General features: G+C 47.4%; 1 protein-coding gene across 5 annotated transcripts in view; it reads left to right on the top strand.

Moving 5' to 3' along the window:
• The window catches only part of ABCA5 (ATP binding cassette subfamily A member 5), a 50551-nt gene extending 36850 nt beyond the window's left edge, over window positions 1-13701 (top strand). For all 5 annotated transcript variants that reach the window (XM_036394435.1, XM_036394436.1, XM_054516849.1 and 2 more), the window contains 16 exons: window positions 73-243; window positions 1750-1863; window positions 2119-2256; window positions 2921-2995; window positions 3475-3566; window positions 4750-4876; window positions 4954-5071; window positions 5175-5266; window positions 5455-5630; window positions 6184-6259; window positions 6338-6432; window positions 7155-7274; window positions 7447-7596; window positions 9484-9563; window positions 9774-9829; window positions 10787-13701. In XM_036394435.1, coding sequence (XP_036250328.1) covers window positions 73-243; window positions 1750-1863; window positions 2119-2256; window positions 2921-2995; window positions 3475-3566; window positions 4750-4876; window positions 4954-5071; window positions 5175-5266; window positions 5455-5630; window positions 6184-6259; window positions 6338-6432; window positions 7155-7274; window positions 7447-7596; window positions 9484-9563; window positions 9774-9829; window positions 10787-10894 — 1788 coding nt within the window. In that variant the 3' untranslated portion in view covers window positions 10895-13701. The remainder of the gene's footprint in view (window positions 1-72; window positions 244-1749; window positions 1864-2118; window positions 2257-2920; window positions 2996-3474; window positions 3567-4749; window positions 4877-4953; window positions 5072-5174; window positions 5267-5454; window positions 5631-6183; window positions 6260-6337; window positions 6433-7154; window positions 7275-7446; window positions 7597-9483; window positions 9564-9773; window positions 9830-10786) is intronic.
• Window positions 13702-15098: the final 1397 nt, after the last annotated feature.

Here is a 15098-nt window from a genome sequence, read left to right as displayed (position 1 = left end):
TAACAATATAACACAGGGGAGGATTCACAAAATGTTCATTTTCATTAACTCTGTGTTCTTCCCCTGCTGCAGATCAAGGCTTACACGCAGCTGAAGATTGCAGGGCTCTATCCCTCAGCTTACTGGATTGGCCAGGCTGTGGTGGACCTGCCTCTGTTCTTCCTCATCCTCATCCTGATGATTGGCAGCCTCTTTGCCTTCCACTATGGTGTTTATTTCTACGTGGGCAAGTTCCTGGCTGTGGTGAGTCTGGCCTGGGCTGACAGCAGGGTTATCTTCTTTTCCACAAGTCTTTTTTGTTTCCCTTACCTGATTCAGCTGATTTTTCCCCATGGATACACACGAAAAATGCTTCTGGAACAAACACAGAAAGTTTTTCATGGGGAAAATGGCTCCAAGTTGGGAGTTTCATTCAGGACTGGAATAAAATCAAGCAGGGGAGGTTTGGGTTGGACACAGGACGAATTTCTTCACAGAAAGGGTGGTTGGGACTGGAAGGGGATTTAAACCACCAGGGTTTTCCAAGGAAATGCTCCTTTATTTCTGCTGTGTCAGCTTTAAATACCTGCCATGGGTGGGGTTGGGCTGGATCAGGGTCACTGAGCTTGGGGTTAAATTGAGGGATGGGACTGGGATGGGGCTGCCTGTGGATGTGACAGCCTGGTCAGAGAGAAATAAAGCTCAATAAGCTTTCCCAGAATCGACCTGAGAAGCTTTAAAGAGCTAAAAATGAACAATGATAACCAAACATTACAACCAACCTACAAGGAGTGTTTTTCTAATCATCTGGTTTTCCTCATTTGTTTACAAATGGGTGCCTTGTTAATTAACCCATCAAGTGAAATGTGTTAATTAAATGACCAGTCAAGTCCACCTGTAGCAAACTAAGCTGTAAAAGAAGAGAGGATGAGACAAACAGAATTTTTACCACTTTGCCTTCTGATCCAGCTCTGTGCCATCTCTGGCCCAGCAGCAGCAGCTGCCCAGGGAGGTGCTGGAGTCTGTCCCCGGAGGGCTCTGCTTGGTCACAGGCTGGACTCACATCTCAAAGCTCTTTTCCAGCCTTGTTGCTTCTTAAGCCAGCAGGAATTTCCAAGGAGATGCTCCCTTCTTCTCAACACGAGAGAAACCTGACAAACCTGAGCCTGCTTGTGCTCTGTGCTGTGACTGGTGACTGCTGCTGATGACAAGGGGCACGGTGACTTTGGGCAGAGCCCATCTCTGCAGAGAACTGCAGATGGGATTAAGTGCAGGACACCACCAGGCTGCATGGCTTTGATATTCAGAGCAGGATTCCCCGTGATCCTGGCTGGAATTGAGAGGAATCAGCTTTTCCCAGCTGCTTTGCCAGAGTTAATCAGGTTTGGGATGTGGCTGCAAGGCTGCTGTTCTACCCTTGTTTGAATTTCTGCAAAAATGCCGTGGTGGAATTCTTAATATTTGCCAGAATCTCGAGGTCAGCATTTATGGGAGCCTGTGTTACAAAAAAAAAAAAAAAAAAAAAAAAAAATTAAAAACAGGAAAGAATTTAAAGGAAGCTGAAGAGGAGGGGAGTTTTTGCCTCTCCACACATGATTTAATTTGTGTCTTTAGTAATACATTCTCTATGCACCAAGGCAGCAAAATACATCAAATAAAGGGACAAAGATAAATCCAGAGTTCTCTATCCCACTGAGGTAATTCCAGTTGATCCTTATGCATAAAAATTCCTGCTGCACCTTCCCTGAGAATCCTTTCCTGTCTCTGCAGATTTTTTGCCTGATTGGTTACGTCCCCTCGGTCGTGCTCTTCACCTACGTGGTCTCCTTCACCTTTAAAAAAGTCCAGAACACGAAGGAATTTTGGTCATTTATATTTTCAGTGGTGAGTGACTTGGCCTGGAGCTGGGCTAAGTGGGAAGATTGGTGATTTCCAAAGCCACAGCAAAAAATCCCAGTTGTTTTGTTGATTTGTGTGTCCCTATTGCACAAGAAATGGGAAATTTTTACCACTATCTCACTCACTGCCATGTCCTGAGTGATAAAAGCTTTAAGAAAAAATTCTTTCAATTAATTAACTTACGCTTGGAGTGTCTGAAGTGGATGAAAATTGACATTTTTCCCCTTTCCTTTGGTACAGACAGCCCTGCTCTGCACAGTGGTCACTGAGGTGTCCTTTTTCCTGGACCATTACCTGGTAACCACCATCCTGCACTATGTCTTCTCCATCTTCATCCCTATTTATCCCCTTATTGGCTGCCTGATTTGTTTCATAAAGGTGAGGGGACTGCAGGGGTCCTTTGCAGAGCCCTGGGAGGTGGCTGGGGTTGGGTGGGTGTCCTTGGTGTGTCCTGTGTAGCCACTTAAGGAGGAAAATCACCTTCTTCCTATTAAGCAAAGTGGTTTGGTTTTAAAATGGGGCAAGCAGCAAGTTTTTCATGAAATTTCCTTTCTCTGAGTGGAGGGAGCCTCCAAGAAAGATGGAGAGGGACTTGAAACCAGGGATAAAGTGACAGGACAAGGGGGAATGGCTCCAAGCTGACAGAGGGCAGGGTTAGATTGGATTTTGGGAAGAAATTCCTCCCTGTGAGGGTGGGCAGGCCCTGGATCCCTGGCAGTGCCCAAGGCCAGGCTGGACAGGGCTGGGAGCAGCAGGGGATGGAATGAGAGAGGCTTTGAGGTCCCAAACCATTCCATGATTCTGTGATATTCCAAGGAAAGCCAGGTGAGCAAGCCCAGGGATGGGATGAGGGTTCATTGGGAGTGGGTGGCTTGAAAGCAGGAGCAGCCCCAGGCTTTGGATGGAGCTGTTGGATTTTATTTTTGGGAGAGTCTCTGCAGAGCTCAGGAAGTGCTTGAGCACCTGAATGAGATGCAAGTGTAGGAAATGGAGTCTGTGTAGGTGATTCTTTACCTGAGCATGCTTTTCCCTGAATTCCCAGGTCTCATGGAAAGGCAAGAGTGAGAGTGGGGGATTCCACGACCCCTGGGACCGGCTGCTGGTGGCAGTTCTGGCTGTGAGCATGGCATTGCATTCTCTGGTTTTATAGAGGGAGAATTCCCAGTTTTCTGTGGGGAATTGTGGCTCCTGCTGGGATCCCCTGCTGTCCATCATCTTTACCAGTAAAGATGTGCTCTGATGCTGAGCCAGGAGAGCTGCTGTGCCCACCAGCTCCACATCTGCCGCCCCCACGGCCTGATTAACACTGCCAGTGTTAATTGTGATTATTATGGGAATCCCTGCTGATGGAGCAAGAGCTCCAGAGCAAGAGCAGTCCCCTCTCTGCACAAAAACCCCAAATAATTGCTTTTAAATCTCAACCCACTTTGGTTGTGCCTGCTGAGCAGCACGTAATGATATATTTCATATTCTTGGCAACACCACCACTTGTGTGGTGGTGCAGGGCTGGAGCTGCTTGTCCCTCATCCCTGTGGGGGGGTCACCCAGGGTCCCCAGCCTGGCTGGTGGTGAGCAGGGTGGTTTGTGTCTGCCCAGCCCTACCTGCAGTGTGTGCTGTGGCTGTTCCTGCTGCGCTGCTTCGAGCTGAAGAACGGGGGGAGGACGGTCAGAGCAGATCCCTTCTTCAGGTGAGTCTCCTGAGTGCTTTTGATCCAAAATACTGCCCAAAGAAACTGGTTCTGAAGGTGCTGGTGGGGGTTAAACTGGGGTGTGCAGTGGGAGAAATAAAATCTCTCTGATTATCACTGAAGTGCAGAAATGGGGGGGTTATTTCTGTGACCGTGTTCACAGGGCTCTGAGGATGAGGGTAGAGATGAGGATCTGACTCCATGTTTCAGAAGGCTTGATTTATTATTTTATGATATATATTACATTAAAACTATACTAAAGGAATAGAAGAAAGGATTTCATCAGAAGGCTGGCTAAGAATAGAACAGCAAAGAATGATAACAAAGGCTTGTGGCTCAGCTCTGTGTCTGAGCCAGCCGGACTGTGATTGGCCATTAATTAAAAACAACCAACATAGGCCAATCCCAGATACACCTGTTGCATTCCACAGCAGCAGATAATCAATGTTCACATTTTGTCCTTGAGGCCTCTCAGCTTCTCAGGAGGAAAAACCCTAAGGAAAGGATTTTCCATAAAAGATGTCTGCGACATTATTTCCTCTGCAAAATCAGGCATTTGTAAGGTTGTTCCCTATGTAAAACCAAGGGAATTGCCATTGCCAGTGCATGGACAGAGAGCTCAGCAGGGAGGTGACACAGTGGCAGTCCCTGAGCTCCTCCTGCTCTGGGATGAGCTGCAGGAATCTGCAAGTGCCTTTGAGCATGTCATGGTTTCACTCTGGTGCAATGCCAGTGCCCCCATGGGAATACATTCTCCCTGGAGTCTGCTGTGAGATGTGACCAGAAATACAGCAAAGCAGGCTCCAGCTTAGGAATAAAGGGAAAAAAAAACTTTATTAACCTACAACTGTATGTAAAAAGAAACACACACAGAACTCAGGATGAAAACCTTCCAAAACATTCCTCCTCCCCCCACCAAATTCCCAATACATCACAGTAGGACAAAACCTTGGATTCTCAGTTCAGTTACCACCCCTCAGATCACCGACTTCCAGTCCATCTCCACCCTTCAGATAATCAAGAATTTCTCAGTTCATCAAGAAGAGAGGAGTCCCTCTTGTACCATACCGTGCACCCCAAAAAACTCCCTTCTTTTCAAACCAGGACAGAGCACCGAAGCCCTGAGCCAGCCTCAGCTGAGAGCTGAGCAGGGGGGGCCTCGTGCTGCTTTCCTCCCTTTTAGGAAATGTCTCACCAAAGCCAAGCCCTGGAAGTTCCCAGATGTGCCTCACGAGGAGAACGAGGATGAGGATGTGAAGGCAGAGAGGCTGAGAGTCAAAGAGATCCTGAGCAGCCCCAGGAGTGAGGAGGTAAAACCCAAATTCCCCCAAATTTGGGGCTCTCCAGAGCTGCTGGGATCTGCAGCCATCTCCCTCTTCTCTGCCAGATGCCAGCAATCCTGGTCAGCAGCCTGCACAAAGAGTTTGATGAGAGGAAGGAATTTCTTCTGGGGAGAAAAATAAAGAAAGTGGCAACCAAACATGTTTCCCTCTGTGTGAAGAAAGGTTGGAGTTCAGTTGCTTGCTGTTGAGCTGTTTGATTTATAAAAGCAGCTCTTGGAACCATTTATCTGATCTCGTGGGCAATGTTTGTGTTGTCCCTTTTCAGGAGAAATCCTGGGTTTGTTGGGACCCAATGGAGCTGGGAAAAGCACATTAATTAATATGCTTGTTGGAGAGATTGAGCCAACCAGTGGGCAGGTATGTTCCATGCCACAGTTACACAAAAAATCAACCCACACTTCCATTTTATTGTTATTATTGCAAGCACTTCTGAGGCCATTTTACTAAAACCATGCAAATGTGGGGTTTTTTGCTGAAAGAGTTATGCAAAAAGAGTTTGTAAATTTGCAATATTCTGGATTAAGGTCTGGCCATTTTCCTCACAGGTCCTGATGGGAGATGATTCCCTGGGGCTGAGCAGTGAGGATGACTCTGTGAAATTCGTGGGGTACTGTCCCCAGACCAATCCTCTGTGGCCAGATATCACCCTGCAGGAGCACTTTGAGATTTATGGTGCTATCAAAGGCATGAGCCAGTCTGATGTTAAGGAGGTCATCAAGCGGTGAGTTGTTAATTACAGAAATCTTTGTGCTTGAACTGAAGTTGCTTTTTTTATCTTCAGCCTTATTGCTGGAGGGGTTTTTGGCCTTTTTTTGGTGTGTTTTTTTTTTTTTCCCCTTCTCACCTTTCCTAATGTAGTTTTTGTTTCCATTTTAAACCATTTTAAGCTTGGTTGAAATTCTGCTGTTGCGAATTCGTAGATGAAGAGATGAAAGTTCACCCAGAGAAAATTCAGTTGGGATTTTTAATTTTGGTGCATGTTTTTTTTAAAGTTATTTTTCTGAGGTTCTAAAGTACTGACAGTGACCTTTGTAGAAGCTGCAAGGATGGGGAGTCCTGAGCTTGGAGCTGTTTCTGTTGTCACCAAGGCTCCTCCAGGACACGTGGCTCTGTATGGAAGCTCCAATTCTGCTTTTTGCTCTGCTTTTTTTAATACTTGATAGGCAAATATTTGTAACTGAGCTCTTCCAAAGGAGCTGTTTTGCATTCTCTGGTGAGGGGGAAGCCAAACCCTCCCCCTCCCAACCTTTCCCACCTGGTCCTTCCCTCCCCAGCATCGCCAGCGTGCTGGATTTAAAGGACCACCTGCAGAAGACAACAAAGAAGTTGGGCATGGGGCTGAAACGCAAGGTGAGGGGGGCTCTGGGGTCCCCCTGGGGGTCCCCAGCACCCTCCCTGTGCTCACCCTGCCCCTCTGCCTTCCCCCAGCTCTGCTTTGCCCTCAGCATGTTGGGCAACCCGCGGGTGACGCTGCTGGACGAGCCCTCCACGGGGATGGACCCCAAGGCCAAGCAGCACATGTGGTGAGTGCTGTGGCCCAGGGCACCAGCCTGCTCTGGGGACAGTTATCCCTGCTGGGTTATCCCTCCCTGGGAGCCACAGACAGGGAATAACTCCCTGGGCTGGGCTGGAAGGGACCATGAAGATGATGCAGTTCCACCCCTCTGCCTTGGGCAGGGATATCTTCCACTAAAGCAGAAGAATTTCTGCTTAATATCCCATGCAGCCCTGGCCTTTGGAAGCCATTCCCTGTGTCCTGTCCCTCCATCCCTTGTCCCAAGTCCCTCTCCTGGAGCCCCTTTAGGCCCTGGGAGGGGCTCTGGGCTCTCCCCAGAGCTTCTGTTTGGATGAACACCCCCAACTCTCAGCCTGTGTCCACAGCAGAAGTGCTCCAGCTCTTGGAGCATCTCCATGGTCTCCTCTGGGCTCTCTCCAGCTGCTCCTCCTGTGCTGGGAGCCCCAGGGCTGGACACAGGACTGCAGGTGGGGTCTCACAAGAAGGGGAGCATCAGCCCAACCTGTCTGCCAGAGCAACTTGGGAGTCACAGGCTTGAAGGTTGAAAGAAATCCTTGCAATAATATCAGGAATGCAGATTTGAGCTGTCTTTAGGAAACTCAGGTGTTAATTGTTGCTGTGGGAATAGCATTAATCCATAAATAGAGGATTATGAGGATTACTGAGGCAGGATTTGCTGTTCCCTGGCAGATGTTTTTGTCCAGGGGTGCTTTGGGTTGTGTTTTGCAGGAGGGCAATCCGAGCAGCCTTTAAGAACAAGGAGAGAGCAGCAATCCTGACCACACACTACATGGAGGAGGCAGATGCTGTCTGTGACCGTGTGGCCATCCTGGTGTCAGGGCAGCTCAGGTACCCCCAGATCCCCCTGGGGCAGGGGGCACAGGCAGCTGTGCTGATGCATTCCTCTAAAAATACAGATAAATTTGGTACCTTAAATTTGGTACCTTGAATGAATCCTTCCCAGCAAAAAGGATCTGTGTGAGGTTAGGCTGTTCTTGTGTTTTCTGCCTGTAATTTATAGGTGTATAGGTACTGTCCAACACCTGAAGAGCAAATTTGGCAGAGGATACTTCTTGGAGATGAAATTAAGGGAAACAGCAGATGTGCAGCAGGTGGAGTATCTGCAGAGCCAGATTTTGCACATCTTCCCCAACGCCAACCGCCAGGAGAGGTGAGGTTTGACAGATACCCAGAAAATACTGATATTAATCAAATTAATCAAACCCTCTGATTTCACAGCAGCTCCTTGGCCCTGGGGAAGGAATGTAAATATTTACAGCTTAAAAAAAAGGAGGAATAAAAAAAGGAAGGGATCTGGAAGGCAGCAGAGCCCGGGCTGGCAGGGCGGGGGCCCGGAGCCCACACAGATGTTTGGCACAGAGGAAGCAAAACTGGATTTCTGCATAGCTGTTGCCTGACAGCTTCCTCCTGAGTCAGGGCCCCTGGGAAAGGGCTGAAACACAAGTTTCTGACTCTCTGCCCTTACCTGGAAATGCCTGAGGTCTCTGGGGGTCTCGGTTCCAGGGTGGGCTGGCTGCTGTTCCACCAGCAGCTCCAGTTTGGCTCAGTGACTGCAGAGACTCCACACGGGCACTGCAGGCATCCAGAGCAGTGTGATCCTTGAGGGATTGGGATTGGGATCCTTCCTCAAACGTGGGAGATGGGAGGGAGGGAGGGAGAGTTCCCTGTGCAGGGCAGAGCACTCCCTGGGCTGCACTGGGGGTTGCAGGAAGGCTCTGTGATGCAAACTTCCAGGATGTGCCCAGCTCTGCTGAAATCCAAACCCTCGGGGCTCTGGGAGCTCCAGGAAGCAAACCTGAGTAAGCAGAATAGAAAAGAATGAATCTGAGTGGAGGAGCGTGAACTTAGGACAGTCTCAGGTGGTCTCAGCTGTGCCATTCAAATTCTCTGGAAAAATCCCTTTGCCCAGGATTCCTCTCCTGGGAAGCTGAGAAGCCTCAGAGAAGAGGAAAACAACTCTTACCTCATTTGCTTCTCCTGTGTTTTGCTGCTTTGGAATGTGTTTGGAGATTGTTTACCCACAGGTGATTGTTCCAGTGGATTCTGCTGGGAGTTGTTTTCACTCTTTGGCCAATCAGGGCCAAGCTGTGTCAGGACTCTGGAGAGAGTCAGGAGTTTTCATTTTTATCTTTTTAGCCTTCTGTCTGTATCCTTTCTGTATTCTTTAGTATAGTTCAGTATATTTGTAACCAGGAAGTTTGTGATGGCCCAAGTGAATCAGACTGTTGGTGTAATTTCACCTTGATACAGCCTGTAGAACTGACTTGCCTTTGGGCTCAGGATGCTATCAGGCTCTCATTTAAATCTAAAATAGACACTGCACTTTTTACAACAGCAAGGCCTTATACAACCCACACTAAGACTCAAATATTTCAGACTCAACCCAAACTTGAACCTGAAGTGTATGAAATAGGCCCCTACTAGTGAAAAATGTGAGTGAACAACAACTGTTGTTCAGTCCAGAATGGTCTCTCAAACGTGTTGGGTCGCTAATGCAAATTAACATCTCAAAAATCCAACCAGCCTGCTCCTCTTTCCTAAGAACATCCTTTGAGGGCTGGAAAACGTGGTTACAAATACAGGTATACCTCAGGAGCAGAATAAGAAAGGATCTAACAGGGATATTAGGGACAAGATTGAGAGTTTTAAATGGAATTGATTCAGAAATAGTGATGAATAAACTGGCTACTCCAACAGGTGGCCTAACAAAATTGAAGCAGCCTTTACAGTCACCTCTCAGTTACAAATATATTATATTATTCTTTAATATAATATAGTATTATCAAATAATAAATTAGCCTTCTGAGCACATGGAGTCAGATTTATCATTCCTCCCTGCCACGGGGATCACTGCAAATACAATCCTCAGCTGATGCACCTGGAGCTGCATCACTGCCCTTCTCCTGTGTGACTGTGACAATCAGAATTCCTGCAGTAACCTTCAGGAAAGGAGTTCAAATCCATTCCATGGGGTATTAATATTTGTACTTGGAGTGGTTTTGCTTGAAGCTAAATTTGTTTTGCTTCTTTGTTGCAGTTTTGCTTCCATCTTGGCGTATAAAATTCCTAAAGAAGATGTACAGTCACTTTCACATTCTTTTTCCAAGCTGGAGGAAGGTAATGAAGCACCTGCCATACATCACACACACAAATCCTTTTGTCTCCCATAACTGACACTTCTGCCATGTGATGTCACTCCTCCATTTCTGTTCTAAATTTATTGAACTTAATTTTCCTTTTCCTGATGTTTGTCCCCAACTCTGTTTCTTGGGAAATCAAGAGTAAGTGAAGTGTCCCTAAATCTGCTCTTACTGATTCTTTCACCAGTAAAACACGCCTTCAACATCGAGGACTACAGCTTTTCTCAAGCAACACTGGAACAGGTGTGTTGAATTCTGGTGTGTGAGTTTAAACCCTGGTTTTTGAGTGTAAACTCTGCCAGATGAAGGTGTCAGAGGGCAGGGGGTGGCTGGGATATTTGGAAGGAATTCTTCCCTGTCAGGGTGGGGAAGGGCTGGGATGGAATCCCCAGAGCAGCTGGGGCTGCCCCTGCATCCCTGGCAGTGCCCAAGGCCAGGCTGGAAGGGCTTGGAGCAGCCTGGGACAGTGCAAGGTGTCCCTGCCCATGACAGGGGTGGGGTGAGATGACTTTAAGGTCCCTTCCAACCCAGAGCATTCCATGATCTCACAATGATGGACCCTGTGCAGGCAGCTCATCCCCAAGCTCTGCTCTCAGACCACTGGAGCTGCTTTGCTGAGGCCTGTTGGGGCATTTTTGGGAAACTAAATTCCCTTTTTGCAAAGTCAATCACATCTGCCAGCTCTCCAGCTCCTCTTTATTCCCGTTTTCCCCTCTAAAAATAAGATGCCAACTGCAGTGACTGGAAGAGGGCAAATGTGTGGAATTAGTGGAAAAGCTGCTCTGATTTATTCCAAGAACAGACATTTGCTGTTTGTAACTGGAAGGAGGGTGAAGCTGAGATTTGTAATTGCTTATTGTGGATTAATTATTGCTGACAATTAATGTCCTTCAGTGCTGAACTTCCCTTTCATTGAAGAAAAGAGGTAGGAGGGTTAGGAGTAAGGAGAAAAACCTCAAAATCCTAAAAATGTCTTACTCAGAGATTAAGCAATACATTGAATACTCATCAGGATTTTAGCATGAGTTGTATTTGTGACCAAGGAAGTTCTTACAAGGAGCATGGGCTCTTCTTGGCTGTATTTTTACCTTTTGGATAATTATTTAATAGGTTAATTAGACACCTAATTTAAAGTTAATAATAGCTAATATTTATTAGTTTTCTAACTGAAAATTCAGTTCCTTCTCTGTTGTTTTCCAGGTGTTTGTGGAGCTGGCTAAAGAGCAGGAGGAGGAGGACAGCAGCTTTGGCACCCTGAACAGCAGCCTGTGGTGGGAGAGGACACAGGAGGACAGAGTCATTTTCTGAGCTCCTCGTGCTCCTCTGGGGAGATTCTGGATTCTCCCTCTGCTCCTGGAGCTGGGCTGGGCAAGGACAGCTGGGTTTGGGAGCCCTGAGCCTGTCCCACCATCCTGGCCTTGGAATAGGAGCTGTGAGCATCCCAGTGCTCCTCTGGCTGAGCCCAAACCCTCCTCCCCTCACTGCTGGGCAGGAGGGCACTGCCACAGCATCTCCTGCACTTGGTGGCTGGTGCAGGAGCTCCCCTGGCTCTGCAGGTTGGGCTGTCCTTCAGTGTCTGAGCAGAGCCAGTCTCTGCTGGAGCCTCCTGCCCCGGGGGTTTGCGGGGTCTGGCCGTGCCCATCCCGGGCTCTGTGCCCATCCTGCACACCCAGCCCTGCTCCTCACCAGCCCAGCCACCCCTGCTTCTGCTTTGAAGATGCACCTGCTTAGAAGAGAAGGGGAGAAACCTCTGCAGAGTCCCTCTGCAAGGAGGCTCCTGAGCTGCACGGCCAGCTCAGCTCAGTGCCCCACCTGCAGATCAAACCTGGCTGCTGCTGCTGGCACTGCCCGCCCCCTGCCCTGCAGGCTGGCAGCCGTGGGTGCCCCTGGGGTTTGTCCTGCGTGCTGGGGGCTCACAGGGTGGGCAGGGTGGTGTGGTTGTGCCCTGTCTCCATTCACAGCAGTCTGATTGATTGTTCCCCTGGCTGGGACAGCGTGTGTCCTGCCAGCTGCTCTCACACACGGGGCTTTGGAGGTGGTTGCATTTTCCTTGCCGGTGCATTCATCAGCTCCAGTGTTCCCCAGTCCCTCGTTGTTGTGGTTGCAGTCAGTAACACAGGGCCCATCTTGTCACCCATTTTGTCACCCCCTTTGTCAAACCCAAATAAAAGGGTCCCAGTTCACAGCCTCACCCATAAGAAAGGTGCCTTTGGTTTGCATAGAAGCACTAAAAAGAGTAGGATATGTGGTCCTTTAGCCTGAGATATGACAGATGTGTGTTGAAAATATTTTATTTTTTTGGTTTTTTCTACGCAAAGCTATCATCACTCTTTTTTTTTTTTTTAGTTTTATAAGGGGAAATTAAAGATTGCTCCCAGTTCATTTTGCTCTGCAATGAACAGATACAGAGATGTGTTTCTATTGAGACATTGGCTTCATAAGTCATATCATTTATGTATCTTCACTTTAAAGTTAGAAAAGACCTTGTTTTTTCTTGAGAAAACTCAAAAAGAAAAATGGGTAAATTTGGAGTTGTGTGTCCCAGCTGTTTGTAATTTTCAGGCAATAATGTGTGTGATGTGTCTGATAAAGGTTTATCAGTGTGTTCAGCCAAAATCTGTTTCCATCAGTTTCTTACATAGGGAAATGTGAACTCCTTATGCAGAATTTCACTTCCTCTTTTGTACCCACAGGTTGCACAGAAATGCACAACTTTGGGTTTGCAGTTAAAATTTGAGCCCAAGCCCTACAGAAAGCCCTGATCACCCCAGGGAAGCACAGCCCTGGAAATGAGGGATTAAAAGGACAAGATTCAAGCAAACTGCAGCTCCAGCACTGCCTGACAGGGGTGAAACTTGTCAGAAAAGAAGCAAAAAACCCCCAAATTCAGGTGTTGCATTTATTTAGCCCCAGCCCTGCTGCTGGCTGGGAGCTCTGAGCTTTTGCCTATATTTGGAGAAATTTGGGACTCAGAATTCTCTTGGCATTTCCCCATGCAGGTGTGTACACAGGTTGAGTGCGTTTTTCCCAAATCCCACATTTCTTTGGTGTCTTTTTGCCAGTGGTGTCTCAGCCAAGTGTCACCTGCCCATCAATCCAGCACATTTTTGTCACCTGGATTTAGGGAATTAGTGTGACCTGTGAGCAGCTTTGGTGTCTGCCTTGAATTTATTCTTCCACTTGGAGTTAATAGTCTGTAAAATAGTTCTGTGCTGTCTGTTTCAGATGTTTCCATATTTCCTCACATTTCAGATGGGAAAACTTTGGATTAGAAGCCAGATGAGCTCAGTTTGGTGCTGTTGTTTATCTTGGAGGAGCCCAGTGGATGGTGGCACTGGTTTTTGTGCAGCTCCAGAAAGGACAGAGAATTTGGCTCAACTGATTAATTCCCTCTTTGGGTGGGATCTGTTTGGCCTGGTGACATCATGTGTTAAAATGGGGCAAAAATTCCACCCCAAAACATCACTGTCCTCATGTTAGAAGCGTTTCAAAGTGTCCTAAAATGTCTGTAACTGCCAGAATAGGGAAAAAACAGGCAAAATTAAACCAGGGAATGCCCTGGGAACAGCAGATTTATTCCTGGCATTGGAAGCTCTTTGTTCAGCTGTTATCAGTGCCATTCCAAACCCCATCCACCCAACACACACCCAGCCTGTGCTCCCAGAGATAAACTGGATTTGGGGTAAATCCAGCCACTTTGGGTCCCCATTCCCAGGTGAGCAGGTTGGAGCTGCCTTGCAGGGCTGTTGTGATGGATCCAAAGCTTGGAGAACACCTTCACTCGGTGCTCTTGTGACAAGGCTGTGATTTTCTGTGGAGAGTTTCAGAATCTGTCTGGTTTTGTTTAGGTTCCCAAGAAATGTCCTTATTTAAGAGTTATCTCTGTTCAGCAAGTGAGATTTCTGGCACAGCCAACACGCAGAGCTCTGGCAGCAGAAGCAGAGGGTGTCAGCCTGAAGGTGACACCTTTGGGACACTCCTGCTGCTGCTGGAGCACCTGCAGCTCCTTTTACACACTTGCCTTTCTTTCAGCACTTGGCTGGACTTGTAAAGGTGAGGGTTTTCCTTTCCCAGCTGGAAGTACTTCCAAAATAAAGATGGCTTGGGTTGTTAAACTCTTGGTTGTTTTGCTGTGTTGGAAATGGGGATGGTTCTCAAAGCCTGGGCTGATTTTGGGGTGCACCAGAGTTTCAGGTGGTTGGGCTCAGGCAGAGAATGGGGGGCTCTGGTTGTGGGCATGGCCAGGGCTCTCAGGCTGCAGTATTTACATATTTTAAACCGAATTTGGGGGATTTTTGCAGAGTTTCAGCACTGGGATCTGACCGCCCAGCTTTGGGCTAGCAGTGCCCCCCTGGCAGCTGTGTGCTCCTGGCATGGCACTGTCCCTCTGCAGGGCTGAATCCCCTCCAGCCCCTGGGAAACGAGCCCCAGATAAAATGAAACAATTCCTTTTTGTGCTTGGAGCTGTGCCCCAGGTGAGTTCAGTGGGTGGCGCTGGCCCTGGGGCGAGGGGCAGTGGAATGGGGAGCTTTGGCTGGGGTGGGACGTGGCAGGGATGGAGGGCACTGTCTGCTCCTGCCAGCTCCTGCACAGACCCTGCTGAGGCAGGGGGCAGCTGGGCACCTCCAGCCTCATGGCCCAGTGAAGGGTGCTGCAAAATAAAAGGAGTTTGTGCTCCCTGAGCTCCTCAGTGGAGAGGAAATAACCCCAAAGAAGTTTAATCTGAGCTTGGGGACAGTTCCCAGCACTTCATACTCCTTTGTTTCTGATGGTGTGGAAAGGCAGTGTGCCATGCATTTATTTTTTTTTTTAAGCTGTAAAATTAATTAGTTCCCTGATAATGCTTCTTTTAAGAGATGTCCAGAAAGTCCCTGATTTAACATGCTGAATTTCCCTTTGATAAGGGCTTCCCAGAGCTCTTGCTGTTCCTTTTTCCTTTGCCTGGCATGTCCCCCTGGAAGGGTCTGGGTCCCTTCCCAGCCCCTCTCCTCCTCCTGGCAGATTCAAGGGCTGGTCCTGAGGCTCCTTCTCAGAAATCCTCTGGAACATCTGCTTGGGGGATTTAACTGATCAGAAAAAATATCAGCAGATATTAAAATACCATTTTATTTGTTTAATTTTAATATGTTTTTATTATTTATTATTTTATTATTATTTTTATATAAATTATATATTAAAATTATATAAAAGTATATATATAAAAATTATATATATAAATATTTTATATATAAAGAAATGTGAGATGCACCATGGATTTCTCCCTTTGAACTCAAAATATAAAGTTTTATTAAAGTCTATAACGTTTTATTTGAAATTATTATTAATTTTTATTAATTTTACTAATAATAATTATTAATATTAATATCAGCAGATATTTTAATATCTGAAGCCTGGAGGGGTTGGAGTCCCACTCCAGCAGCCGGGCCAGGAGCAGGATGGGAAGTGCTTGGAGCAGGTGCCATTTTTCTGTGAAAATCCTTTTCTGCAGCTCATGTGCAGGCAGGACAGGGCT

The sequence above is a fragment of the Molothrus ater genome, chromosome 19, assembly GCF_012460135.2.
Source record: "Molothrus ater isolate BHLD 08-10-18 breed brown headed cowbird chromosome 19, BPBGC_Mater_1.1, whole genome shotgun sequence".
Taxonomy (NCBI): Eukaryota; Metazoa; Chordata; class Aves; order Passeriformes; family Icteridae; genus Molothrus; species Molothrus ater.
This window is presented reverse-complemented; position numbering and strand designations above follow the sequence as displayed.